The following is a 26,257-nucleotide window of genomic DNA, read 5'->3' on the forward strand; positions in this document are numbered from 1 at the left end:
GGTGATGCCAGACTGGGCGGGGAAGACACGCCCACTCCTCGTCCTGATTGGCCAAGCCTTGTTTTCTTCCAAGTTTGAGTTGCTGTGGCCGCACAGACCGGAAGCGGAAGTGCAGAGCGCTCGGGGGGAGAGTAACAACGAGGAGGATGGTGTCCTGGATCATCTCCCGGGCGGTGGTGTGAGTATCCCGGTGCCGGCTGCCTCACCCTGTATACACCGCCCCTATAGACAGACACACGAACTACTAATCCCAGCACTGCCTGACACCGTAAAGCTGACGCCCTATACCAGTGTTCCCCAACCAGGTCGCCTCCAGCTGTTGAAAAACTACAAATCCCAGCATGCCCGGACAGCCTTCGGCTGTCCGGGCATGCTGGGAGTTGTAGTTTTGCAACAGCTGGAGACACCCTGGTTGGGAAACACTGTATTACTTGATCAGCTCCCCCACCAATCTGGTCACTTTTTTATGGCAGTGCCAAATCTAGGCAGTCAGGTGCTCAGCTATCCTCTACAGTTCTGGAGTCACAGTCAAACATGGTCCTGTCCCTGAGGGGTCAAACATTTTGATCGGTCGGGGTCTCAGTGCTGGGACCCCTACAGATTAGCGACTTCCAAAAGAATTATAATAATGGGGCAGCAGGGCGGGGAGTGAAGCATGCTATTGCGCACTTGTTTTCCGGATTGGTGGTCATTAGAGATGAGCGAACTTACAGTAAATTCGATTCGTCAAGAACTTCTCGGCTCGGCAGTTGATGACTTATCCTGCATAAATGAGTTCAGCCTTCAGGTGCTCCCGTGGCCTGGAAAAGGTGGATACAGTTCTAGGAAAGAGTCTCCTAGGTCTGTATCCACCTTTTCCAGCCCACGGGAGCACCTGAAAGCTGAACTAATTTATGCAGGTTAAAGTCATCAACTGCCGAGCCGAGAAGTTCGTGACGAATCGAATTTACTGTAAGTTCGCTCATCTCCAGGGGTCATCTAAACTTTGAGATCTTGGGGCAGTAATTTTAAGGCCAAATTTAACATGGATAAGAGGTTAAATGGGCACGCTCATTAAAACGAATTTTTGCTATTGCCCTCCTTATGGTAAAAAAACAAACACAAAACTTTCTAATGTACTTTTGTTTAAAGAAAAATAAATGTATTAAGTTTTCTATGTTTTACAAAAGCTGCCACTAGGTGTCTCCCTACTTGTTCAGAGCACATTTCCCCCCCATCTATTGCACAGACTTTGGACTCCTGCTGGCCTGGCAGAAGTCCAAAATCAGGAAAGTGTGTGCAGCTTTAGCCAATCATAGCTCATCTCCCACACTTAACTGCTCTGGGCTGTGTGTAGCAGAGTGAGGGTGGAAGTTCTCCCCTGTATGGCTTCAGATGATGCCGAATTTATTTCTACATTTGATGAAGGATTGGGATCCTATTTTAGCACCACTAATTTACAAAGAGAGTGCCATATCTTTATACTGGCTTCAGATGATGTCACGCCTGCTGGGGAACGCCCCTTCCCAGTCTGTGAATCTCTTGCACAGACTTTGGACTCCTGCTGGCCTGGCAGAAGTCCAAAATCAGGAAATGCAGTCTGGAGTGCTGAGGGGTGTATGTGCAGCCTTAGCCAATCATAGCTCATCTCATACACTGAACTGCTCTGATCTGTGTGTAGCAGAGTGAGGGAGGAAGTTCTCCCCTGTATGGCTTCAGATGATGTCACACCTGCTGGGGAACACCCCTTCCCAGTCTGTGAATCTGACTGAGACTGAGCAGAAAATACAGAGCAATATCAAGGTAGAAAACTAAAAAATAATAAAAATAAAGGCAGGGGGTGGTTTATTATGATGGGGGCAGTGAACTGGGAGGATTATAACATTTTACAAGATCATGAGAGGTACTCTTTAAATGATAAATTATGCAGCGCTGAAAAGCTAGCACCCATACCATCTGCTGTAGGACTACAAATACCTGCATGTCCACAACAGCTGGCGAGCAACATGGCTGAGATTCCGTAACCTAATGTGAAACCCCGGAACAAGTGTTAATATAAACTACTGGGGTAGTAAAAAGAAAAGTGTAAATAGAATCTGGAATACCCTTATACCTGCCCTGTGACCTCTTCAGTGTACAATAAAGCTGAATCCACACACAATCTGCAGCATGTGAACTGGACCAAGAATCTTTGTTTAAGGCCTCCCCCGGATATACGGCACCGGATGTCACATGATGGTGTAATATGTGCACCCTAAAGAGGACAATTGGGCTAAACTGCACCCCAAAGTACGCAATGCAAATTGTCAGGCTGCAGTATAGTTCTATGTGCATGATGTCTATGGGGGGGGGGGGGGGGGGGCAGCCTTTGGCTGTCCGGGCATATTGGGGGTGGTAGTTTTGCAGCAGCTGGAGACACCCTGGTTGGTAAACCCTCTTCTAGACGATGACGAGTTCATAATGAAGGATAACTGCAGAAATTTCTATTCAATTTAATTATGTTATGTGCAGTGATTGACAGGCGGCTGGGAAAATGTTCTGGCTGTTGCTTAGCAACCAGTGCTGCAGTCAGCGGAAGACCCCTTTAGATGTGTCGCCCACCAGTGTTCTGCTGGCACTTCTGATAGTCCTCACTCTTAGCGTGACAATGTGTTTTTCCGCTATACATGGTGTCATTATGGACTGGCTTCAGATATGGTCACGGAGTTATGAAGGGTGATTCATCCAGACAACACATGACAGTACCTGCTTGTAAACCCGCTTATATAGGCCATGTCACAAGGAAGCAAAGACGTCTAGCCTAAAAGCCTGCCTGACAATTAATACGGGGTCTTTTACTCCTTTTTTTTACTGTATTAGCCTTGACTTATCTCCGTGAATACATCTTTTTAGTCTATGTATTTCACTGGAGTGAAGGGAACTGAGTTGTAATACCACATGCAACCAGATGACAGGTGTGGTGCTGTTTCTGGAAGTAAGCAGCTGTGTTTTTTGTAATCCTGGATAGCCTAGATAGGATTCCATGTCGTTTCAGCTGTTTTCGTGTCATTCATGGTTGGTCTGTGTCGGCTGCCATTATGGAGAGCAATACCATAAGTGACAATGACCAGTTGGTGGTTCATATCAGCTGTGATCTTTCACCTTATAGCAGGGCTGGTGCAAGGATTTTGGCACTTCTTGGTCACTTTAATTTTTTGTGCGCACTATACTGTAAGGCTGGGTTCACATGACATTTTTGCCTTACTGTTTTTTTTTTTTAAAGAATACTATATGGGGAAAAAGTAAACTGTATGCGTTCTTAAACCGTATACTGTTTTTAAAAGTGCATACAGTTCCATCCGTTTTTATAACAAAAACCATTAAAAAACATAAGTTTTTGAAAATTTTGTCAATTTTTTTTATGGGAGGGGTGTTGGGTAGGGACTTTAGGATGCAAATGCCCATGTGCAAAGTAAAAACCGTATACTGTTTCCCGTATGGGACCGTATACATGTGCGTTTCCCATTGACGTCCATGTTAAAAAAACGTATTCGTTTGCAGTACGGTTTTTAAACCGGAGAATAAACCATGGTCCCGTGGCTCTGTCATTGATAGTCTGGCTGGACCAGGCGCTATCAATGAAGCGTAGAGCACACAGATCAATGGAGTTCAATAGAACTCTATTGATCTGTATGAGGAATCTAATGATTCCTTATAAAAGTCCACTAAGGGACTAATAAAGTGTATAAAAAAAAAAAAAAAAAAGTTAAGACACACATTAACCACTTCCAAATTAAAAGTTCAAATCACCCTCTCTTCCTATATAAAGACATGTAAACAAAATAAACATATTTGGTATCACTGCATGCGTAATTGTACGAACGATTAAAATATAACATTATGTATCCCATACGGTAAATGACATAAATGTAAAAAAAACAAAAAAAAAAAAAACACAATTGCAATTTTTATAATATCCCAGGAAAAAAAAAGTCAGATAAATACCATAATGGTACCGGTACAAAAATGATTATGGCACAAAAAATTAGCCCTCATACAGCATCATGTGAACTAAATCGCAATATATCGTCTTTGATACAGAATTGGGATGTATCGAGATATATCGTATCATCATACGTGTATCGTGATACATATCGTATCACCAGATTCTTGCCAATTCACTCCCTTAATAGTCTTAACATACTGCCTTTCTGAAAAACTGCCCCTGACCCAAAACTACCATAATAGAGTGGAAAAAAAACACCAAGTGGATAAAACATTTCATAAATCCCTAATGACTTTTAGCTAAAATCTGGTTGCTGCCTTTTTTTTCCACTTTTTTTTTTTTTTCTTAAAAATAATAATTAAATAAAAAGTGGAAACTTGGCATGAATCAACTCTTACTGCCATCCAAAGATAGTCCCTTTTGGTACAATTGCGTAGTACATAACCAGCGATCAGTGTTTCTGGTAGGTGCCAGGAAGACACTAGGACGGCTGAAATATCTCTGCAGTGTAAGTCCCCCAGCAAAAAGAACTCCGTATATCTCAGCATATTGGGTTCCTGCCAGTATGGCATTGGGTTGCCTAGAGCAGTGGTTCTCAACCTTTTTTGCCCTAGTTCCCCTTCACAGCCCATTCCCCAAAAAATTGTACCCCCATATTAGAGACATTTTGTAATGATTATAGTATAATTCATATGCTTTACTTTCCTCTATAAAAGGCCCCTTGTTCCTCTCCCTATCTCCCCAGTCCCCCGATTTACAGGTGACGTCTTCTCTAACCGGAGTGGTTTTCTTTTCTTCACTATCTGGCCTAGACCGCCATTAAGATTTTTCCCATTCAAGACTTCCCATACAGAACCAGCCAAACAAACATTTTAGGCTTCTTTCTGCAGTACAATACCCACCTATTTACAAACTCCCCATGTTTATTGTCACACACAGTAATAGTACCCGCTTTGTGTCCCCATAAAGTTGTTAGGCCCCCTCTGTGCCCCCAAATATAGCTGTAGGCCCCCAAACTGCCCCCATATATATAGTTGTAGGCCGCCATACTGTCCCTCTTTGGTGCTCCACTGCTTCTCTGGTCTGGGGACCTATTGTTAGGGCTCATAGTAGTAGGTCCCCGGTCTGCAGGGGCAGTGGAGCAACAAAGCTGATGGTAGTTACAGCCCACAGCAGCTCAGTGCCCGCGCTGCCCCTTTGCTGTCCTCCGCTCCTCGGTGCAGTGACGTCAGCCGACCATTTCTTTCAAAGTGGTCCAGACCAGTAACCAGTGGCTGTGGCTGCCATTACTGATTTTTTTCCAAGTACCCCCTGGAGAACTGCTAAGTACCCCTGGAGGTACTTGTACCCCAGGTTGAGGACCAATGGCCGAGAACCTCACCAGAATTTTTGACCTTAAGTGGTGTTGGGCTTCAGTTTTCTGGTATTGGAAATGCATGAGGATAAAATGAGCATAAAGTAGTGATAACAATGGCATACACGGTATTGGGTATCTGTAGGTTGAATGTATTGACCCCATCAGTCACGTTCTGGAGCTGGGATCCCCATTCTGTTACAAGCCGGTGAGGGGGCAGATGTGTCGGATCTCCTGCTATACATGGGCCTTTTCCTTCCTAGGCAGCTTTGACACATTGTCCCGGGTTATCTAGTTTGTTGTGTATTCTCGTTTACAAATGTTATTTTCTTCTTTATCTACTAAGAGGACTGAGCTGAAATTATAAGTGAATGAGGGGAGGGGGGTGAGAATGCAGCGGGCAGTGGTGAGAATGGGCAGCTTTATGTCTACGTGGTGTGGGTGGCTGGCAGGCTTGGTGTGACTAATGCTGGCACGTGCCTGTGTAACTAGTGTTTTGGGTGTTTCATTGAGCGTCGTTCTGGGCGTGCACGGAGTTGTTTCTTGTAAACGCTACCACTTTTTAATAAGCTTGTGTATGATGTTTGCTATGGGTGCTGGTATGTATGGTGGCACCTGTTAAATGTCTTTTATCTTTTCTCCAATAGGCTCGTCTTTGGTTTGTTGTATCCTGCCTATTCATCATACAAAGCTGTGAAAACCAAGAATGTCCGGGAATATGTGAGTATAACACAAGATGTGCACGTCTATTAGAGCTGGGGGCAGCTACTATTCTGATACCTGTGCATGTAGGAAAGGGATTGCCCCAATCTGCTAGAACAGATACAGTATCTCACATAAATGAGTGCACCCCTTACATATATATATTCTATCTTTCTTTTCATGGGCCAACACAGAAGAGATGCAGGAGGGAACAGCTGGAAGGAAGACAGCCTGGCAGGGAGACTTCAGATAGTAAATCATGTCCATGCTGTAAACTCCCATTCTTAACCCAATTAAAGACTGCATTGATTTACTATCTGAGGTCTCCGGGAGTGCGCCTTTCGAGCATTAAAATCGGATTTTCCCCCTGGGCCAGAAGTCAGCCATCCAGGTTGTCTTCCTTCCAGCTGTTCCCTCCTGCATCTGCACCGCTGCCTCAGCGGGACCGACGGCCGGCTGCCTCCCGATACTTGGATACTTTTGCAAGAGCTAATCAGTGTTGTGCCTGCAAAACACATAAAGGGGAGCAAAATCTACCTCAATCCTAACTTGCATCCCATATCATCTGGGATTAACCCCACTCAGCGCTGCTTCTGCTTTTTTATCCCTCTCTCAAACACTGAAGAGATGACCTTCTGCTACAGTGTAAAATGGTGAGTGCACAGTGTGTACAGTGCTCACTCAAGTTACAATATTAATCGGTTCCAGGACGACCATTGTATGTTGAGACCATAACTCTATGGAAACCTGGTAAATGGTTCTAAAGCTCCAAAATGTCATCCAAAAATAGGAAAAAGTGAGGATTAAAGAAAAATAAGTATCTGACTGATAAAGATAAAACAAGTCCTTACATATAACCGTAAGAAATATCTGCTGGGAGCTGTAATCACTGTCTATGTAGAGGACAGGAGCTTCTTCAGGGTCCTGTACAGTACACAGTGTCCTATAAAAGTAACATGGAGCCGCCCTCACCTGGTGTCCAGGAGCAGCTAACCCTGGTACAGGTAAAGAGTACAGAACATGTAATACCTCCCTGTACTGTAGAGGGCGCTACCAGACACCAGTCAGTGCATACACTTCAGTAATACAGGGGTTTTACCAGTGAACGCCCATTCTGATTGGTCGGTTCTTCCAGCCAACGATACGTTTTGCAGATCTGGATTGTCTGTAGCATTGTATGTTGAGTCTGGTTTCAAGTTACAATGGTCCACTGTATGATGAAAATATTGTAAACGGAGTCCATTGTAATTTAAGGGACCACACAACATTAAACGCTGTTATACAGGCTGTGCACTCACTACTTTACATTGTAGCAGAGTGTTGTCACATGAAAAGATAGAAGAAAATATTTCCTAAAATGTCGGGGGTGGACTCACTTATGTGAGATACCGTATGTGTCTAGGGTATGTCTTGGTTATTTTATAACCCAAAGACATATTGGTAGGATATACCGTCACTGGATGGTCAGCGGAGGTTTGCCTCTCCATTTCTGATAACACAATGCCTGGATGAAAAAAAACTACTTCGCTCACCACATAAAACTTTGATTTAGTCCAAAGTGCTCTCTGCTGACATCTCTGTCCATTTTAGGAACTGTCCAGAGTAGGAGAAAATCCCCAAAGCAAACATATGCTGCTCTGGACAGTTCCTAAAATGGACAGAGATGTCCGCAGAGAGCACTGTGGTCATGATGTCAGCAGAGAGCACTGTAATCCGAAAAGAAAATTATTTCCTCTGTAGTATTCAGCAGCTAATAAGTCCTAGAAGGATTAAGGTTTTTTTTTTTTTTCTATTCCACCTGAGTACCCCTTTAAAGAGTTTATCCCAAGATTAAGTTATCCCCAATCCACAGGATAGGCAATATCCAGACGATCCATACGGATTCCCCACAAACCACGAGAACTGACATTCACAGCCTATGAGACTTCTGAACATTGCCAAAGTTCAGTGCTAGGCAATATTTGGAAGTCCAATAGACAATGAACTGACCTCCATTCTCGAGCTAGTTATCACCTGTTCTGTGGATTCTCGATAACTTTAATTTTGGGATAACCCCCTTTTAATATACATTGTGGTATTCAGGCCTAGAGCTGGGCGGTATGACCAGATATGTGTATCACGGTATTTTTGTAACTTATGCCTGTTCCACGGTATATAACGGTATTCCTTTCACCACCACCCCTACCCCCCCCCCCCCAAAATCATGTGACCCGCCAGCGCTGTTCTTCTCCCCCCAAATCATGTGACCCGCCAGAGCTTTTCTGCTCCCCCCCCCCCCCCAATTAATTATCAGCCCAGCGGGGTACTACTCACATATGTCACCCGCAAGCACTGCCCTCCTCCTCTTTGTTGGGGGCCTGCCGGCGATGGAACTCTCTACTATACGCCAGTGGTCTCCAACCTGTGAACCTCCAGCTGTTGCAAAACTACAACTCCCAGCATACCCGGACAGCCGTTGGCTGTCCGGGTATGCTGGGAGTTGTAGTTTTGCAACAGCTGGAGGTCCACGGGTTTTGGACCAATGCTGTACGTTGTATGCCTATGCCCGGGCTGCAAAAGATATAGAAAATAAACTTTAACTTACCTACGTCGGCCACACGCTGGGGACGGGAACGTCAGACAGCCGACAGCCTATCACCGGTTTATTTTCTATATCTTTTATTTTCTATATCTTTTGCAGCCCGGGCATAGGGATACAGCGTACAGCTGTGGTCTCCAACCTGCGCACCTCCAGCTGTTGCAAAACTACAACTCCCAGCATGCCCGGACAGCCGTTGGCTGTCCGGGCATGCTGGGAGTTGTAGTTTTGCAACATCTGGAGATCCACAGGTTGGAGACCACTGGCGTACAGTATAGAGTTCCAGCGCCGGTGGCCCCCAACAAAGAGGAGGAGAGCAGTGCTTGCGGGTGACATCTGTGAGTAGTACCCCTGTGGGCTGATAATTAGCTGGGGGGGAGCAGAACAGCGCTGGTGGGTCACATGATTTGGTGGGGGGAGTAGAACAGTGCTGGCGGGTCACATATGTTTAGTTCCCCGATGTGGGGACAGCCCTGCGCTGGGCTGATAATTCATTCCCAAGAGGGAGGGGCCCAACCGGTATTGTGGTATGGGGGAAAATTCATATAGTGCAGCCCAAAAATTTCGGTATGAACCGGTATACCGCCCAGCCCTTCTCAGGCTCCCTCCATAGACATCCGCCAATTGCAGGAATTACCCAGGCTGTGTGTGTGTGTGTATGTGTGTGTGTGTATATATATATATATACCGTATTTATCGGGGTATACCACGCACCGGCCTATAACACGCACCCTCATTTTGCCAAGGATATTTGGGTAAAAAAACTTTTTTTACCCAAATATCCTTGGCAAAATGAGGGTGCGTGTGTGCGCGTGTATACCCCGATACACCCCCAGGAAAGGCAGGGGGAGAGATGCCGTCACTGCCCGCTTCTCTCCCCCTGCCTTTCCTTGGGTCTAGAGCGCTGCTGCCGGCCCTTCTCTCCCCCTGGCTATCGGCGCCGCTGCCCGTTCTGTCCCCCTGACTATCAGTGCCGGTGCCGATAGCCAGGGGGAGAGAAGCGGCGCTGACAGCCAGGGGGAGAGAAGGGGCAGCGGCACCCATTGCCGGCGCCGCTGCCCCGTTGCCTCCCTCCATCCCCGGTGGCATAATTACCTGGGTCGGGTCCGCGCTGCTGCAGGCCTCCGGCGCGCGTCCCCTGCGTCGTTGCTATGCACGGCGCACTGATGTCATGTGCCGCGCCGTGCAGCGCATAGCAACGACGAAGGGGACGCACGCCGGAGGCCTGCAGCAGCGTGGACCCGACCCAGGTAATTATGCCACCGGGGATGGGGGGAGGCAACGGGGCAGCGGTGCCGGCAATGGGTGCCGCTGCCCCTTCTCTCCCCCTGGCTGTCAGCGCCGCTTCTCTCCCCCTGGCTATCGGCGCCGGCACCGGCACTGATAGTCAGGGGACAGAACGGGCAGTGGCGCCGATAGCCAGGGGGAGAGAAGGGCCGACAGCAGCGCTCTAAACCCCAGGAAAGGCAGGGGGAGAGAAGCGGGCAGCAACGGCCTCTCTCCCCCTGCCTTTCCTGGGGGTATATCGGTGTATAACACGCACATAGACTTTAGGCTAAAAATTTTAGCCTAAAAAGTGAGTGTTATACGCCGATAAATACGGTGTGTGTGTGTGTATATATATATATATATATATATTATAATATATATCTCTATCGTAATTTTTTTTTGGGGAGAGGGTATGGTGGCTGTTATAAATATCAGCGTGTGTGAAGCCAATGCTGAATATGTAATGTCTATGGTCTTCCAGTGTTTATATGTTTATCCCCCAGAACCTTTCCAGTCTTTCATTAGATATTGTTCTTGCGCCATTTTCTTGTCCTCTAGTTTTGTGTAGATCCTCTGCTTTACATATAGAACTGAGCAGATCTTCACCAATACGGAATGGACCTTGCAGCACAATGAGTATGACCTCTTCTTGTCTCCTCAGGTGCGCTGGATGATGTACTGGATCGTCTTTGCACTCTTTATGATGGTGGAAACATTCACAGACATTTTCCTTTCCTGGTAAGGTTTTAAAGGGAATCTCCTTCTTGGAGCTACATAGTTAATAAATGACATCCCCTTGGTCAGCACAAGGCCGCTATGAAGGATTCAGGCTCTTACTTGAAACCTTCCATTTTTGAGATCCATGAGGGTCTTCGTATAGGCGGCTCCATCACTACAGCTGTGTGAACAGGTCATGAATCTCTTGAAGAAATTAGGTGAAACGTTAAAGGGGTATTCCAGGCAAAACCATATATAGCCGATAAGAGGATAGAGAGATAAGGGAGATATATATATATATCTCCCTTATCTCTCTATCCTCTAATCTCTATCGGCTCCGGAAAGTTAAATAGATTTGTAAATTACTTCTATTAAAAAATCTTAATCCTTCCAATAGTTATTAGCTTCTGAAGTTTTCTGTCTAACTGCTCTATGATGATGTGACGTCCCAGGAGCTGTGCATGATGGGAGAATATCCCCATAGGAACTGCACAGATCCCGGGACGTGAGTCATCAGAGAGCAGTTAGACAGAAAACAACAACTCAACTTCAGCAGCTAATAACTATTGGAAGGATTACAATTTTTTAATAGAAGTAATTTACAGATCTATTTGATTTTCCGGAGCCAGTTGATATATATATATAAAAAAAAAGTTTTGGCCTGGAATACCCCTTTAAAGAGGAATCATGTTAAAGTAATCCTTTAACTCCTTAACGACGCAGGACATATATTTACATCCTGCACTGGCTCCCGCGATATAATACTGGTTACTAGTGCCCAGATAAGCGATAACTGTATAAACACTTTTCCATTATAATTTCTTTTTTTAATCATTACTTAAAGGGGTACTCCGGTGTACTACAGAGGAAGTTCTTTTGTTTTTGGATATTTTTTATTTTTTTTCTGTCCACGGTGCTCTCTGCTGACAGGAACTGTCCGGAGCAGCATAGGTTTGCAATGGGGATTTTCTCCTGCTCTGGACAGTTCCTGATACGGACAGAGGTGTCAGCAGAGAGCACCATGGACAGAAAAAAAAATCTCTCTGTAGTATATAGCATCTAAGTACTGGAAAAATACAGATTTTTTTTTAATAGAAGTCATTTACAAATCTGTTTAACTTTCTGGCACCAGTTGATAAAAAAAAAAAAAAAAAAAAAAGTTTTCCACTGGCAAAACGCCGGGTTTATACGGTGCCGCAGCAGCAAGGGGGGGGGGGTTTATGAAGCGAGCTCATGAGCTGAGCTCTCATCATACCTGCACGGTCCCAGCTGTTATCAGCAGCCAGGACCCGTGGCTAATGCAGGACCTCTCCATTCCGACAGATGTCCGACATTAACTCTTTAAACACGGCGATCAAAGTTGATTGCCGCGTCTAAAAGAGAAAGTAAAAGCATCCCGGCAGCTCAGTCGGGCTTATCGGGACATTGTGATAAAATCGCGATGTCCCGATCAGCTGGGACGCAGCAGGAGGGTGGCTTACCTGCCTCCTGCGCTTCCAAATGGCGATTGATTGCTGCAAGCCTGAAATACAGGCTTGAGCAATCAACCGCCGATAACACTGATCAATGCAAAGCTATGGCTTTGCAGGGATCAGTGTAAAAGATCAGTGTGTGCAGTGTTATAGGCCCCTATGGGAGCTATAACACTGCAAAAAAAAAAGTGAAAAAAAGTTTATAAAGATTATTTAACCCCTTCCCTAATAAGTTTGAATCACCCCCCTTTTCCCATAAAAAAAAAAAAAAATAAACTGTGTGAATAAACAGAAACATATGTGGTATCGCCGCGTGCGTAAATGTCCGAACAATAAAAATATATCGTTAATTAAACTGCACGGTCAATAAATTTCCAACGTCCAAAATAGAGTATTTTGGGTCACTTTTTATAACATAAAAAAATGAATAAAAAGCGATCAAAAAGTCCGATCAAAACAAAAATGGTACCGATAAAAACTTCAGATCACGGCGCAAAAAATGAGCCCTCATACCGGCCTGTACGTGCAAAGTTATAGGGGTCAGAAGAGGACGATTTTAAACGTATACATTTTCCTGCATGTATTTATGATTTTAATCGTATGGACCTACAGAATAAAGATAAGGTGTCATTTTTAATGAAAAATTTACTGCATAGAAACAGCATTCCCCAAAATTTACAAAATGGCGTTTTTCTTCCATTTTGTCGTACATTGATTTTATTTTTTTTTCCGTTTCACTGTAGATTTTTGGGTAAAATGACTGTCATTACAAAGTAGATTAAAATAATCCATCATATGGATTTTTAGGTGCAAAAATGAAAGAGTTATGATTTTTATAAGGCAAGGAGGAAAAAACGAAAGTGCAAAAAACGGAAAAAAAAGCTATGTCCTTAAGGGGTTAAATAACACCTTTTCCCCCCAAAAAAACTATAAAACTACAACCATTTCTGTGATCAAAAAGCTGGTGTGAAATTTTTGATGTAAACAGATTTGTAAATTACTTCTATCAAAAAAATCGTAATCCTTCCAGTACTTAACAGCTGCTGTTATGATCCACAGGAAGTTCTTCTCTTTTTGAATTTCCTTTTCTGTCTGACCACAGTTCTCTCTGCTGACACGTCTGTCAGTTTTAGAAACTGTCCAGAGCAGGATAGGTTTGCTATGGGGATTTGCTCCTACTTTGGACAGTTCCTAAAATGGACAGAGGTGTCAGCAGAGAGCACTGTGGTCAGACAGAAAGGACATTTAAAAAAGAAAAGAACTTCCTGTGGATCATAACAGCAGCTGTTAACCTCCCTGGCGGTATGATTCTTTCTGGAAATTTGTACCAAAAGCGGTACAATTTTTTGCACTGAATTTCACATCTCCCCCCCCCCCCGCCCATTTCACATCTCCCCCATCACATTCCCCCCTTGTCACATTCTCCCCCTTCATGTTACATTCCCCTCCCCCTGTCACATTCCCCTCCCCTTGTCACATCTCCCCTCTGTCACATTCCCCCCTTTGTCACATTCTCCCCCCCCCCCCCCCCCCTTGTCACCTTGTCCTGCAGTAAATACACTAGGTTTGCCGGCAGATTTCAAACCTAGTGTATTTGCTGCAGAACAAGCCCTTTCCCCTTCAGCCAATCACAGGCTTTACACCACTGCGGCCTGTGATTGGCTGAAAAGTGAAGGTCCTGTAAGATGAATAGAGCAGGGACCAGAGCGCACGGAGGGGAACGACATCTTCAGGGACCGGGACTAGGTGAGCAAAAGTTTTTTTTATTTTACTACTTTTTCCTTTTACACTTAGCTCAGTGTTTTTCTAACAGGGTGCCTCCAGCTGTTGTGAAACTACTACTCCCAGCATGCCCGGACAGCCTTTGGCTGTTCGGGCATGCTGAGAGTTGTAGTTTTGCAACAGCTGGAGGCCCTCTGGTAGGGAAACACTGACTTTTAGTATTTTTCTTTACCTGCTCTGGCCGACCCCGCAACGGGAGCCGACCCGAGCAGATAATCGCAGGTTTTCCCCGGGGGGCCGCATCGCTATATCGCATTGCTTTTGCGATATATCGTGCAGCCCAGCCGGGAACTCTGCAACTCTACCCCGAGCGTGACTCGGGGTTACCGATCCTGGCAGGGAAAATTAACCCCGAGTCACGCTCGGGAATACCGCTCAGGAGGTTAAGTACTGGAAGGGTTAAGATTTTTAAATAGAAGTAGTTTACAAATCTGTATAACTTTCTGGCACCAGTTGATTTAGAAAGAAATGTTTTCCAGTGGAGTGCCCCTTTAATCACTTTTGCAGAATAGAAAGGGCACATTGTATCGGTATGGAGCCGCCGCCTGAGGGTCGGTTTGACTCCCCAATGTCTGGCTTTCCTGATCAGCCGCTGCAGGATATAAGGCCTCTTCATTGAAAATTTATTATGGTAGTGGATAGATTGGATGCTTAGAGTCGGAAGGAAAAACGGATGGAATCTTTTTTTTCGGAAATGGCGACTGTTTTTGATCACACACTATTCGGAGTATCAGGTCTGAATATGTGTATATCCCTTTCGCTATTGGAGGTTATTTGGGAGCATTTCTTCTTGAATTCTTCTAAGCCAGTGTTTCCCAACCAGGGTGCCTCCAGGTGTTGCAAAACTACAACTCCCAGCATGCCCGGACAGCCTTTGGCTGTCCGGGCATGCTGGGAATTGTAGTTTTGCTACATCTGGAGGCACCCTGGTTGGGAAACACTGTTCTAAGCGTTCTTATTTATTTATTTATTTATTTATTTATTTATTTTTACTTATTTTAATGAAGACTATTTATTGAGCAGAATGCCTTCTGTTTATTAGCACTCTCATTACCTGTTGTGGCCTTTTTCTTGGTGTTGCATCATCTGCGTTACCAATTCTGGTGCTTATTGTCTGTCGGAAAAATAAATAAATAAGAAATGCTGTTCTAGCTTGAATAAAGAACGCACTGCCTGGCACTACTAAAAGCAGATCCTTGTATTAAAGGAGTACTCCACTGGAAAATATGTTTTTTTTTTAAATCAACTGGTGCCAGAAAGTTAAACAGATTTACAATTGACTTTTATAAAAAAAAAAAAAAATCTTAATCCTTCCAGTACTTATCAGCTGCCGTATGATCCACAGGAAGTTGTTTTTTTCTTTTTTGAATTTCCTTTCTGCCTGACCACAGTGCTCTCTACTGACACCTCTGTCCATTTTAGGAACTGTCCAGAGCAGGAGCAAATCCCCATAGAAAACCTATCCTGCTCTGGACAGAGGTGTCAGCAGAGAGCACTGTGGTCAGACAGAAAGGAAATCCTGTGGAGTATACGGCAGCTGATAAGTACTGGAAGGATTAAGATTTTTTAATAGAAGCAATTTACAAATCTGTTTAACTTTCTGGCACCAGTTGATTTAAAAAAAAAAAAAAAATTTCCAGTGAAGTAACCCTTTAAATGCTTATGACTTTATAGACCTATACATAAGGACAGCCCAAAACAGATTATGTATTTCCTTGTATCTCTTCTTGTCCATGAATTGCTCTGTCCTTTTTTCCATTTCCACTTATAATTTATTCATGTTTTTTTTTTTTTCTGGACAGGTTCCCGTTTTACTATGAGATTAAGATGGCCTTTGTGGTCTGGCTGCTGTCCCCATACACACGAGGAGCAAGCTTACTGTACAGGAAATGTGTGCATCCTGCCCTGTCCCTGCGGGAAAAGGTACTGTATACTGTATCTATTAAAGGGGTTCTCCGGTGCTTACACATCCTTTCCCCTATCCAAAGGATAGGGGACAAGATGTCTGATCGCGGGAGTCCCGCCGCTGGGGACCCCCGGGATCTTGCACGCGGCACCCCGTTTGTAATCAGTCCCCGGAGCGTGTTCGCTCCGGGTCTGATTCAAGCGACCACCAGGCCGGCGGCATGTGACATCACGCCTCCGCCCCCGTGTGACGTCACGCTCCGCCCCTCAATGCAAGCCTATGGGAGGGGGCGTGACAGCTATCACACCCCCTCCCGTAGGCTTGCATTGAGGGGTGGAGCGTGACGTCACACGGGGGCGGAGGCGTGACGTCACACGCCGCCGGCCTGGTGGTTGTCCGTAATCAGACCCGGAGCGAACACGCTCCGGGGACTGATTACAAACTGGGTGCCGCGTGCATGATCCCGGTGGTCCCCAGCGGCGGGACTCCCGCAGTCAGGCATCTTAACCCCTTTAACATTCATGTACATCTGGACATCTATGCTATTTGTTGTGTGTCTTACATCAAGAGGATAGGAACAGTTATTTACTTCAGCCTATATAGGAAAATCTTGTCCCTGATAAGTTAGGACATCTGGTGTTTGGAAAATGTTGGTTTAATGGTGAGAAACAATGATGTCACCATTGCATCTCACACGTGTCCTTCACCCATCTTTTCTGCATTCCTGAATAGAAAATCAGGAATGTATCACTAAATAATGAGTCAGATTTACCATACTTTATTTTGGGTGTGTTGTCTTCTACTGAGGGGAATTACTAGCTACAGGGGTGCATGTGTGTTTTGGGGGGGGGGGGGGGGGGGGGTTGTTTGGAGCCAAGGACAGGGGCAGGGTGCTCTTGACAGGTGACGGATGCACAGGGGATCTCAGGACAGGCTCTGGTTGCATGGCGGGAGCTCAGGACAGGCAATGGTTCCACATGGGATGCTTAGGGCAGGCACTGGTTGCAAAAGGGGGAGCTAAGGACAGGCACGGGGGGGTGGGGGGAAGCTTAGGACAGGCACTGGTTTACGGGGGGGGGGGGGGGGAGCTCAGGACAGGCACTGGTTTACAGGGGGGGAGCTCAGGACAGGCACTGGTTTACAGGGGGGGGGGAGCTCAGGACAGGCACTGGTTTACAGGGGGGGGAGCTCAGGACAGGCACTGGTTTACAGGGGGGGGGGGAGCTCAGGACAGACACTGGTTTACAGGGGGTGGGGGGGGGAGCTCAGGACAGGCACTGGTTTACAGGGGGTGGGGGGAAGCTTAGGACAGGCACTGGTTTACAGGGGGGGAGCTCAGGACAGGCACTGGTTTACAGGGGGGGAGCTCAGGACAGGCACTGGTTTACAGGGGGGGAGCTCAGGACAGGCACTGGTTTACAGGGGGGGAGCTCAGGACAGGCACTGGTTTACAGGGGGGGAGCTCAGGACAGGCACTGGTTTACAGGGGGGGAGCTCAGGACAGGCACTGGTTTACAGGGGGGGAGCTCAGGACAGGCACTGGTTTACAGGGGGGGAGCTCAGGACAGGCACTGGTTTACAGGGGGGGAGCTCAGGACAGGCACTGGTTTACAGGGGGGAGCTCAGGTCAGGCACTGGCTGTACAGGATGAGGTCACACGCCGCCGGCCTGGTGGTTGTCCGTAATCAGACCCGGAGCGAACACGCTCCGGGGACTGATTACAAACTGGGTGCCGCGTGCATGATCCCGGTGGTCCCCAGCGGCGGGACTCCCGCAGTCAGGCATCTTAACCCCTTTAACATTCATGTACATCTGGACATCTATGCTATTTGTTGTGTGTCTTACATCAAGAGGATAGGAACAGTTATTTACTTCAGCCTATATAGGAAAATCTTGTCCCTGATAAGTTAGGACATCTGGTGTTTGGAAAATGTTGGTTTAATGGTGAGAAACAACAATGATGTCACCATTGCATCTCACACGTGTCCTTCACCCATCTTTCCTGCATTCCTGAATAGAAAATCAGGAATGTATCACTAAATAATGAGTCAGATTTACCATACTTTATTTTGGGTGTGTTGTCTTCTACTGAGGGGAATTACTAGCTACAGGGGTGCATGTGTGTTTTGGGGGGGGGGGGGGGTTGTTTGGAGCCAAGGACAGGGGCAGGGTGCTCTTGACAGGTGACGGATGCACAGGGGATCTCAGGACAGGCTCTGGTTGCATGGCGGGAGCTCAGGACAGGCAATGGTTCCACATGGGATGCTTAGGGCAGGCACTGGTTGCAAAAGGGGGAGCTAAGGACAGGCACGGGGGGGTGGGGGGAAGCTTAGGACAGGCACTGGTTTACGGGGGGGGGGGAGCTCAGGACAGGCACTGGTTTACAGGGGGGGGAGCTCAGGACAGGCACACTGGTTTACAGGGGGGGGGGAGCTCAGGACAGGCACTGGTTTACAGGGGGGGGGGAGCTCAGGACAGGCACTGGTTTACAGGGGGGGGAGCTCAGGACAGGCACTGGTTTACAGGGGGTGGGGGGAGCTTAGGACAGGCACTGGTTTACAGGGGGTGGGGGGGAAGCTTAGGACAGGCACTGGTTTACAGGGGGTGGGGGGAAGCTTAGGACAGGCACTGGTTTACAGGGGTGGGGGAAGCTTAGGACAGGCACTGGTTTACAGTGGGGAGCTCAGGACAGGCACTGGTTTACAGGGGGGGAGCTCAGGACAGGCACTGGTTTACAGGGGGGAGCTCAGGACAGGCACTGGTTTACAGGGGGGGAGCTCAGGACAGGCACTGGTTTACAGGGGGGGAGCTCAGGACAGGCACTGGTTTACAGGGGGGGAGCTCAGGACAGGCACTGGTTTACAGGGGGGGAGCTCAGGACAGGCACTGGTTTACAGGGGGGGAGCTCAGGACAGGCACTGGTTTACAGGGGGGAGCTCAGGACAGGCACTGGTTTACAGGGGGGAGCTCAGGACAGGCACTGGTTTACAGGGGGGGAGCTCAGGACAGGCACTGGTTTACAGGGGGGGAGCTCAGGACAGGCACTGGTTTACAGGGGGGGAGCTCAGGACAGGCACTGGTTTACGGGGGGGGGGGGAGCTCAGGTCAGGCACTGGTTTACAGGGGGGGCTTAGGACAGGCACTGGCTGCACAGGATGAGGTTGCAGTGCTCCTGTATATAGCATACATGACAATGACTTACTAAAGCAGTGTTTCCCAATCAGGGTGCCTCCAGGTATTGCAAAACTCCAACTCCCAGCATGTCGGGATAGCCTTTGTCTGTCCCAGGCATGCTGGGAGTTTTAGGTTTGCTACAGCTGGAGGCTCCCTGGTTGGGAAAGACTGCACTGAAGGGTTTTTCTGAGCAGAGACTTACTGCCCTGGGTGGTTATTCCAGATTCCTGGTGTATATAGGCCTCTGACATGATCGTCATCTGTATCAGCTATGCCCCTAGGCCTCTCCTGGATTACATTGTTTGCCTCTGTCCTGACCTGTTCCTTACCTTACAGAACAGCTGCAGGAAGTAAGTCCTAAAACCACCGAATACCTGAGTATTAACCTGCTAAGAGCTTTCAATATCCTCTGTATGGTGCACTACTGACCCATATCTTATTTCTTCCCTTAGGAGATCGACTCCTATATTGTGCAGGCAAAGGAGCGAAGCTATGAATCGGTTGTCACACTTGGGCGCAAAGGTCTTAACATAGCAGCCAGTGCGGCCGTACAAGCAGCTACCAAGGTAAATTCACAAGTGGAAGAACAGCATTATGTGTGACTGTCAACATGGAGATTGGTTCCCCTGTGTCTGGGGCTTCTATTACAATGTAAAACTGCATAAAATAAATAAATAAATGCTAACATTTTCTAATTGCTTTTACCAGGGACAAGGGGCATTGGTTGGACGTCTGCGCAGCTTTAGCATGCAGGATTTAAGAGAGCTTCCAGATGATGCTCCCATACACTACAGAGATCCCTTATATCCAGATGCTGAACTCCATCGCCGACCTATCGGTAAACCATCCCCCCCCCCCCCTTATAGGGCCTATAAAAGTGTTTTGTCAGCATTAATGTCTATAAATACTTGTTGTACAGGTTATTCAACTCAGTCCCAAGTAGACAGTGACTCCATGGATGAAAGGTGGTCAGACACTGAAAGCAGAACCTCAGCAAGAACAAGAGGCGGCCTCCCCCCAAAACCCCATACAGAGGAGTCAGAGTCTGAGAACGTCAAAGAAAAAGGTGCTCACTAGGGAGGTGAGGCATAGTTATAGCCTGACATGTTGTTATATACCGTATTTTTCGTCCTATAAGACGCACCCAATTTATAGGTGCAAAATCTAAAAAAATAAAGATTTTGAACCCAATAGTGGTCTTCAACCTGCGGACCTCCAGATGTTGCAAAACTACAACTCCCAGCATGCCCGGACAGCCGTTGGCTGTACGGGCATGCTGGGAGTTGTAGTTTTGCAACATCTGGAGGTCCGCAGATTGAAGACCACTGCATAGGAGGTAATACTCACGTGTCCCCGCCGCTCCGAACCCTTCACCGCTGCCCTGGATGTCGCTCCATCGCTGTCGCCGTGTCCCCGTCGCTCCGGAACGTCTCTGCTGCCGGCCGGGTATCCTCGCTCTCCGTCGCCGCCATCACGTCGTTACGCACGCCGACGCACTTACGCGACGACGTGATGACGAGGAAGGAGAGCGCCGGCCATACAGGGGATCCCTGAACGGAGAAGACACCGAGGAGGCAGGTAAGGTCCCTCCCGGTGTCCTGTAAGCACTAACCCGGCTATTCAGTCGGGCTGTTCGGGACCGCCACGGTGAAATCACGGCGGTCCCGAACAGCCCGACTGAACAGCCGGGTTAGTGTCACTTTCCCTTCAGAAGCGGCGGTCAGCTTTGATCGCCGCATCTGAAGGGTTAATACAGGGCATCACCGCGATCGGTGATGTCCTGTATTAGCCGCGGGTCCCGGCCGTTGATGGCCGCAGGGACCGCCGCGATAGGGGTGTATTCGCCGTATAAGACGCACCGACTTTTTCCCCCCAGTTTTGGGGGAAGAAAAAGTGCGTCTTATATGGCGAAAAATACGGTATATACACGTCTACTACACCCTGCATACAAACATTCCTACTTTACTGTATGTACTATGTCAAACATTCTTCCTAACACTACACTATGCTGTCCCTGCCATACAGTGTTAGACAAAAATAAAATAAAACTTAACCTCTTAAGGACCAGGCCATATTTCATTTTTGCACTTTTGCTCTTTCCACCTCGCCTTCTAAAAACCATAACACTTTCAGTTTTCCACCTACAGACCCATATGTTTGTTTTTTTTGTGCCACCAATTTTAACTTGTAATTTCACCACAACATCTACGGCGAAACCAGAAAAATATTCGTGGAGCAAAATTGTAAAAAGAAATGCCATTTTGTAACACTTGGGGGCTTCCGATTCTACGCAGTGCACTTTTTGGTAAAAAAAAAAATGACACCATATCTTTATTCTGTAGGTCCATACGGAAGGATACCTAGTTTTTATAGCTTTTATTTTATTTTACTCCCTAAAAAAAACTGGCTATGAAAGTATAGTATAGTGTAGTGTAGTGTTTGGAAGTGTCCCCAGCCCTTTTACTGTATGTACCATGACCGAACCATAATCAACCCCTACTCCAATACTGTATACACCACATCTTAAAGGAAAACTGTTAACTGGCACTGACGTCAGTGCCCCCTTGGAGGGGGGATGAATATTCATAAGCGGTGCTGACATCAGTGCCAGTTGACCCGCAGAAGCCCCGCCTGTGCCAGTTACAGCAAGATATACACATAGAATAAAACAATTGAGGGCAAACGGACAGCGGATCCGGGTGAGGTAGGGCTCGTTTTAATCAGCGTCTCCCGCACTATCCACCAGTACTGTGGATAGTGCGGGAGAAAATATCTGACAGTTTTCCATTAACACTACTTCCTATGATCCATGCATGGCCCACACACCTCCCACCCCTCACCTCTTCTCCTATATATTACAGGCATCAGTCCGCAGCAGCAAACCCAGAGCAAAGAAGAAGACCGTGCAATCCGAAGCAGAAATGTAATTTTCCAGAAGGATCGCGTGAAGCCTAGGGGTATAGCACCCGCACATCCTCATACAAAGCTGAAAACACTGAATTTTAAACTTAATTTAATGTTCACACTGACCATGTGTTACAGTTTGCGGTTTTACCACACATGTATATCTGTGTAAATAAGTACGATCGATGCATCTGTCTGCAGGGTATCCGTGTCTGGATTGTGGTTACACTACGCTACTGTGGTCTTTGTCCTTATCTCCTACCCCTTAGGTGTACTCCGCTGCTCAGCGTTTGGAACAAACTGTTCCGAACGCTGGAGCCGGCACTGGGAGCTCATGACGCCATAGCCCTGCCCCCTCGTGACACCACGCCCTCTCCCATAGACTTGCAATGAGGGGCGGGGCTATGATGTCACGAGCTCCCAGCGTTCGGAACGATTTGTTCCAAACGCTGAGCAGCGGCGTACACCTTTAATTATAAAGATGGCCATAGGTGTCCACATGCTACTTTAATGCCTTGCATGGGCCCTGGCATAACACTTACCGGTCATTGCTTTCCATCCTATGGCACTCGCCAGATGGCGAACACTTCTATATGTCAATCTCCCTGTTACTCTATGTTGCCTCTGTTTGTGTACGTGCATATATATATATATATATATATATATATATATATATATATAATGTATGTGTGACCACAGACAGCAGCGTATGTGTATATAGCCTATGTGTATGTGTGTCTTGCAGTATTTCTTTCTTACCATACATGACCTGATCACAGCTGCACGATCATTGCCCTAATTTAGATCTTGCCCTAATTTAGATCTTGCCCTGATATCTGGGGGGGGGGATCTACTTGCTGCTGGACACATGGTAGATAATAATACACAATTCACTTTAGATCTGCTGCAGAATATACTGTGACGGAGTCTCTGGATGTGCATGGAGTTCTGCAAGACCCATTCACATAAATGAGACACTTGCAGAAACTTCTACTACAAATCTGAATATATGTGTTTCCCAACCAGGGTGCCTCCAGCTGTTGCAAAACTACAACTCCCAGCACGCCCGGACAGCCTCCGGCTGTCCGGGCGTGCTGGGAGTTGTAGTTTTGCAACAGCTGGAGGCACCCTGGTTGGGAAACACTGGAATATATAGTCACAGTAATCTGAGCTCAGCCTTTAGTGTGTGGGTTCCATGCCCTTTGACCTCTAAAGAGCCATAAGCTACAGACCAGTGTTCTATGACCTGGACACCACAGAGGGGGGGTTAATGACCGTATACACACACAGCCTTACCTTTGCACTAATTTATTTTAAACATTGACTTCTGTTCTGTTATTTTAGAGTATATTGTTTTGATCATTTTCGATATTAAAGGTTAATTTGTTTTTATTGACAAAATAAATAGTCTTTAGGTTTAGGAGTAATGATAGGTTACCGTTATATCTATGCAATGCTTTATTTTTCCCTTTTTGTAAAATGCTTTCATACCTTTCTTTTTAGGGGTTGGATGAAATTAGGAGTAAAAAAAAATAAAAAAAAAAATAAATGAATAAAAAATGCTTGCTAGGTTTCAGAAACAGCGCCACTCTTGTTAGTAGGCGGAGAGAAGTATTGCAACTTTCTCATTCACTCAGATGAAGCTGAATGGCAATGCAGAAAGCAGGCCCTAGACATGATTGGTGCAATTTTTTCGAGCAGATAATCATATTTTTAATCTCCTGTGACTTTCTTATGTATTTCTAAAACAGTGCCACATCTGCTTAGGGGGTTGTGTCTGGTATTGCAGCTTTTTTCCATTAAAGTGAACTGGGTTGAGCTGCGATACTGCACGTTTCCTGTCATCAGGGGCGGCGCTGTGTTTCTAATTTTGTACAACTAGTTTTAAAGGGAAACTGACCGATGGATCAACCCCACTGACCTGAATAGTGGTTAGTGTGGGTCATCCTCAGTTAAAGGGGGTACTCACTCCACTGGGAAACAAATTTTTTTAAATCAACTGGTGCCAGAAAGTTAAACAGATTTGTAAATTACTTCTATTAAGTACTGGAAGGATTGGGATTTTTTTTATCAGCTGCTGTATGCTCCACAGGAAGTTCTTTTCTTTTTGAATTTCGTTTCTGTCTGGTCACAGTGCTCTCTGCTGACACCTCTGTCCATGTCAGGAATTGTCCAGAGCAGGAGAGGTTTGCTATGGGGATTTGCTCCTACTCTGGGCAGTTCCTGAGGTGTCAGCAGAGAGCATTGTGATCAGGAAATAAAAAGAACTTCCTGTGGATCATACAGCAGCTGATAAGTACTGGAAGGATTAAGATTTACAAATTTTTTTAAATTTTTTTTTTTGTGGAGTACCCCTTTTAATTATCTTGTGTAAGAACCCTATTGCACACGCCAATCTCGTTTACAATGCTCGACCAACGCTTATGTGACCCTCTGCTTTCATCATTGGGCGCACATCCAATATTACACGGATAGATGTGCGGCCGATGAACAATGATTTTTAAACCGGACAGAACAAAGCATTTAGTGCTTAATAGGGTCCTAACCACACACATACCACCACGGGGTTAGGTATGCCCATTCTCAGGATCAGTGGAGGGTCTCCGCAGTCCTTCTCCGCCATATGTATGCCATAAATATCTGTACAAAACAAAGAAGTAAATAAACCTCCCTTCATTGACTTGCATGGGTTTCCTTATGCAGCTGTTGCCATAAACATGTAGAGAAGGGAGTGATTTGTCGCATAGCGGGATGACAAAAATAACCCGTCTTTTATAATGTTATGGAGGCCAGGAGACTTACAAGCCTTTAGTGTTCAGTGCCTTGCATTTGTCATGTCGCCATTGTAGTCCGCCGACATAAACGCAGCCATGTCTTATGGTAAAATCCGAGCCAATGTCTTACACTGATGACCAAAGCTTCGTGGCTTTGCCAAAAAATAGAATTGCCAATAAATAGAAGTCCTTGAGTCATCTGCTTCCAATTCTTAGCACATCTTGGGCTGACTGTTTCCAGGGTGCCTCCAGCTGTTCCAAAACTACAGCTCCCAGCATGCTGGGAGTTGTAGTTTTGCAACAGCTGGAGGCACCCTGGAAACAGTCAGCCCAAGATGTGCTAAGAATTGTAGTTTTGCAACAGCTGGAGGCACACTGGTTGATGCATAAGAAATAAGTTATATCACATGTTGTATTCCTCAGGGCGGTGTTTTATAGCCAGTGTGCCTCCAGCTGTTGCAAAACTACAACTCCCAGCATGCCTTCGGCTGTCTGGGCATGCTGGGAATTGTAGTTTTGCAACAGATGGAGGCACCCTGGTTGATGGTCATATTGGTTGTCACCTATTTCTAGATCCAATGGCTGCTGTTACTTAAAGGGGTTATCCAGGAAAAAACTTATATATTTTTTTTTTATATCAACTGGCTCCAGAAAGTTAAACCGATTTTGTAAATTACTCCTATTAAAAAAAATCTTAATCCTTCCAGTACTTATGAGCTGCTGAAGTTGAGTTGTTCTTTTCTGTCTAAGTGCTCTCTGATGACACGTGTCTTGGGAGCTGTCAAGAGTAGAAGCAAATCCCCATAGGAACTGCACAGAGCAGAATAGGTTTGCTATGGGAATTTGCTTCTACGCTGGACAGCTCGCAAGACACGTGTCATCAGAGAGCACTTAGACAGAAAAGAACAACTCAACTTCAGCAGCTGATAATTATTTGAAGGATTAAGATTTTTTTAATAGAAGTAATTTACAAATCTGTTTAACTTTCTGGAGCCAGTTGATCTAAAAAAAAATTTTTTCCTGGATAACCCCTTTAAATTTTTGAGTGTTTGTTTTTTAGGGGGGAAAAAAAAAAAGGCTTGGGTTCTGGGAGCACAAGGGTTAAAAAAGATTGCACTTTTATCCTTTTTTGCACTGTGTTCTTTGTCCGGCTAAAATTCTCATCCCACTATCGTGCGGGGAGACGGATACAAAGCTCCCATTGTCTGTGTGTGTGTGTATATATATATGTGAGATGTCTGCCCTATACTGGGGTCCACTTTAAGGAGCAATATAATCATTCTGTAAAAGATGAATTCCATTTTCCACAAGTGCCATATCGAGCCGCTTCAGTTGTCCTCGACAGAACAAAGTGTCCTTATGTCAAGTGTCTGTCCTGAGCCTGATGTTAGGGACCAGGAGGCGTCATCCTAAGTGCCTGATGTTTTTGACCTCTTTTTATATATTTACCTGTCTGTCCTTTTTTTGATGTCCCTGAAAATAAACTTTGTTGTTTTTTTGCTTAAAGTAGTTGTGTGTTTCTTCCCCATACATGCTGAATGTACAGCACAAATGTGATGTGAACGCTTCTGAAGAGAACAATTGGGGTTATAGCTGGATATTGGGGAACTTTGATGCACTTGCCTAATATCCAGGAAAAAGTTCAATAAAGTTGTCCATTC

General features: G+C 46.0%; 1 protein-coding gene across 1 annotated transcript; it reads left to right on the top strand.

The window, feature by feature from the left end:
• The first annotated feature begins 31 nt into the window (after nucleotides 1-31).
• REEP4 (receptor accessory protein 4) lies at nucleotides 32-25,472 on the top strand. The gene is given in 9 exon segments (XM_056571080.1): nucleotides 32-178; nucleotides 5,966-6,038; nucleotides 10,529-10,605; nucleotides 15,641-15,761; nucleotides 19,371-19,484; nucleotides 19,627-19,756; nucleotides 19,838-19,941; nucleotides 19,943-19,999; nucleotides 21,780-25,472. Coding segments are annotated over 9 exon segments (774 nt in total). The 5' UTR covers nucleotides 32-146; the 3' UTR covers nucleotides 21,846-25,472.
• The last annotated feature ends 785 nt before the right edge of the window (nucleotides 25,473-26,257 follow it).

This window comes from Hyla sarda, chromosome 4, assembly GCF_029499605.1.
Source record: "Hyla sarda isolate aHylSar1 chromosome 4, aHylSar1.hap1, whole genome shotgun sequence".
Classification (NCBI taxonomy): Eukaryota; Metazoa; Chordata; class Amphibia; order Anura; family Hylidae; genus Hyla; species Hyla sarda.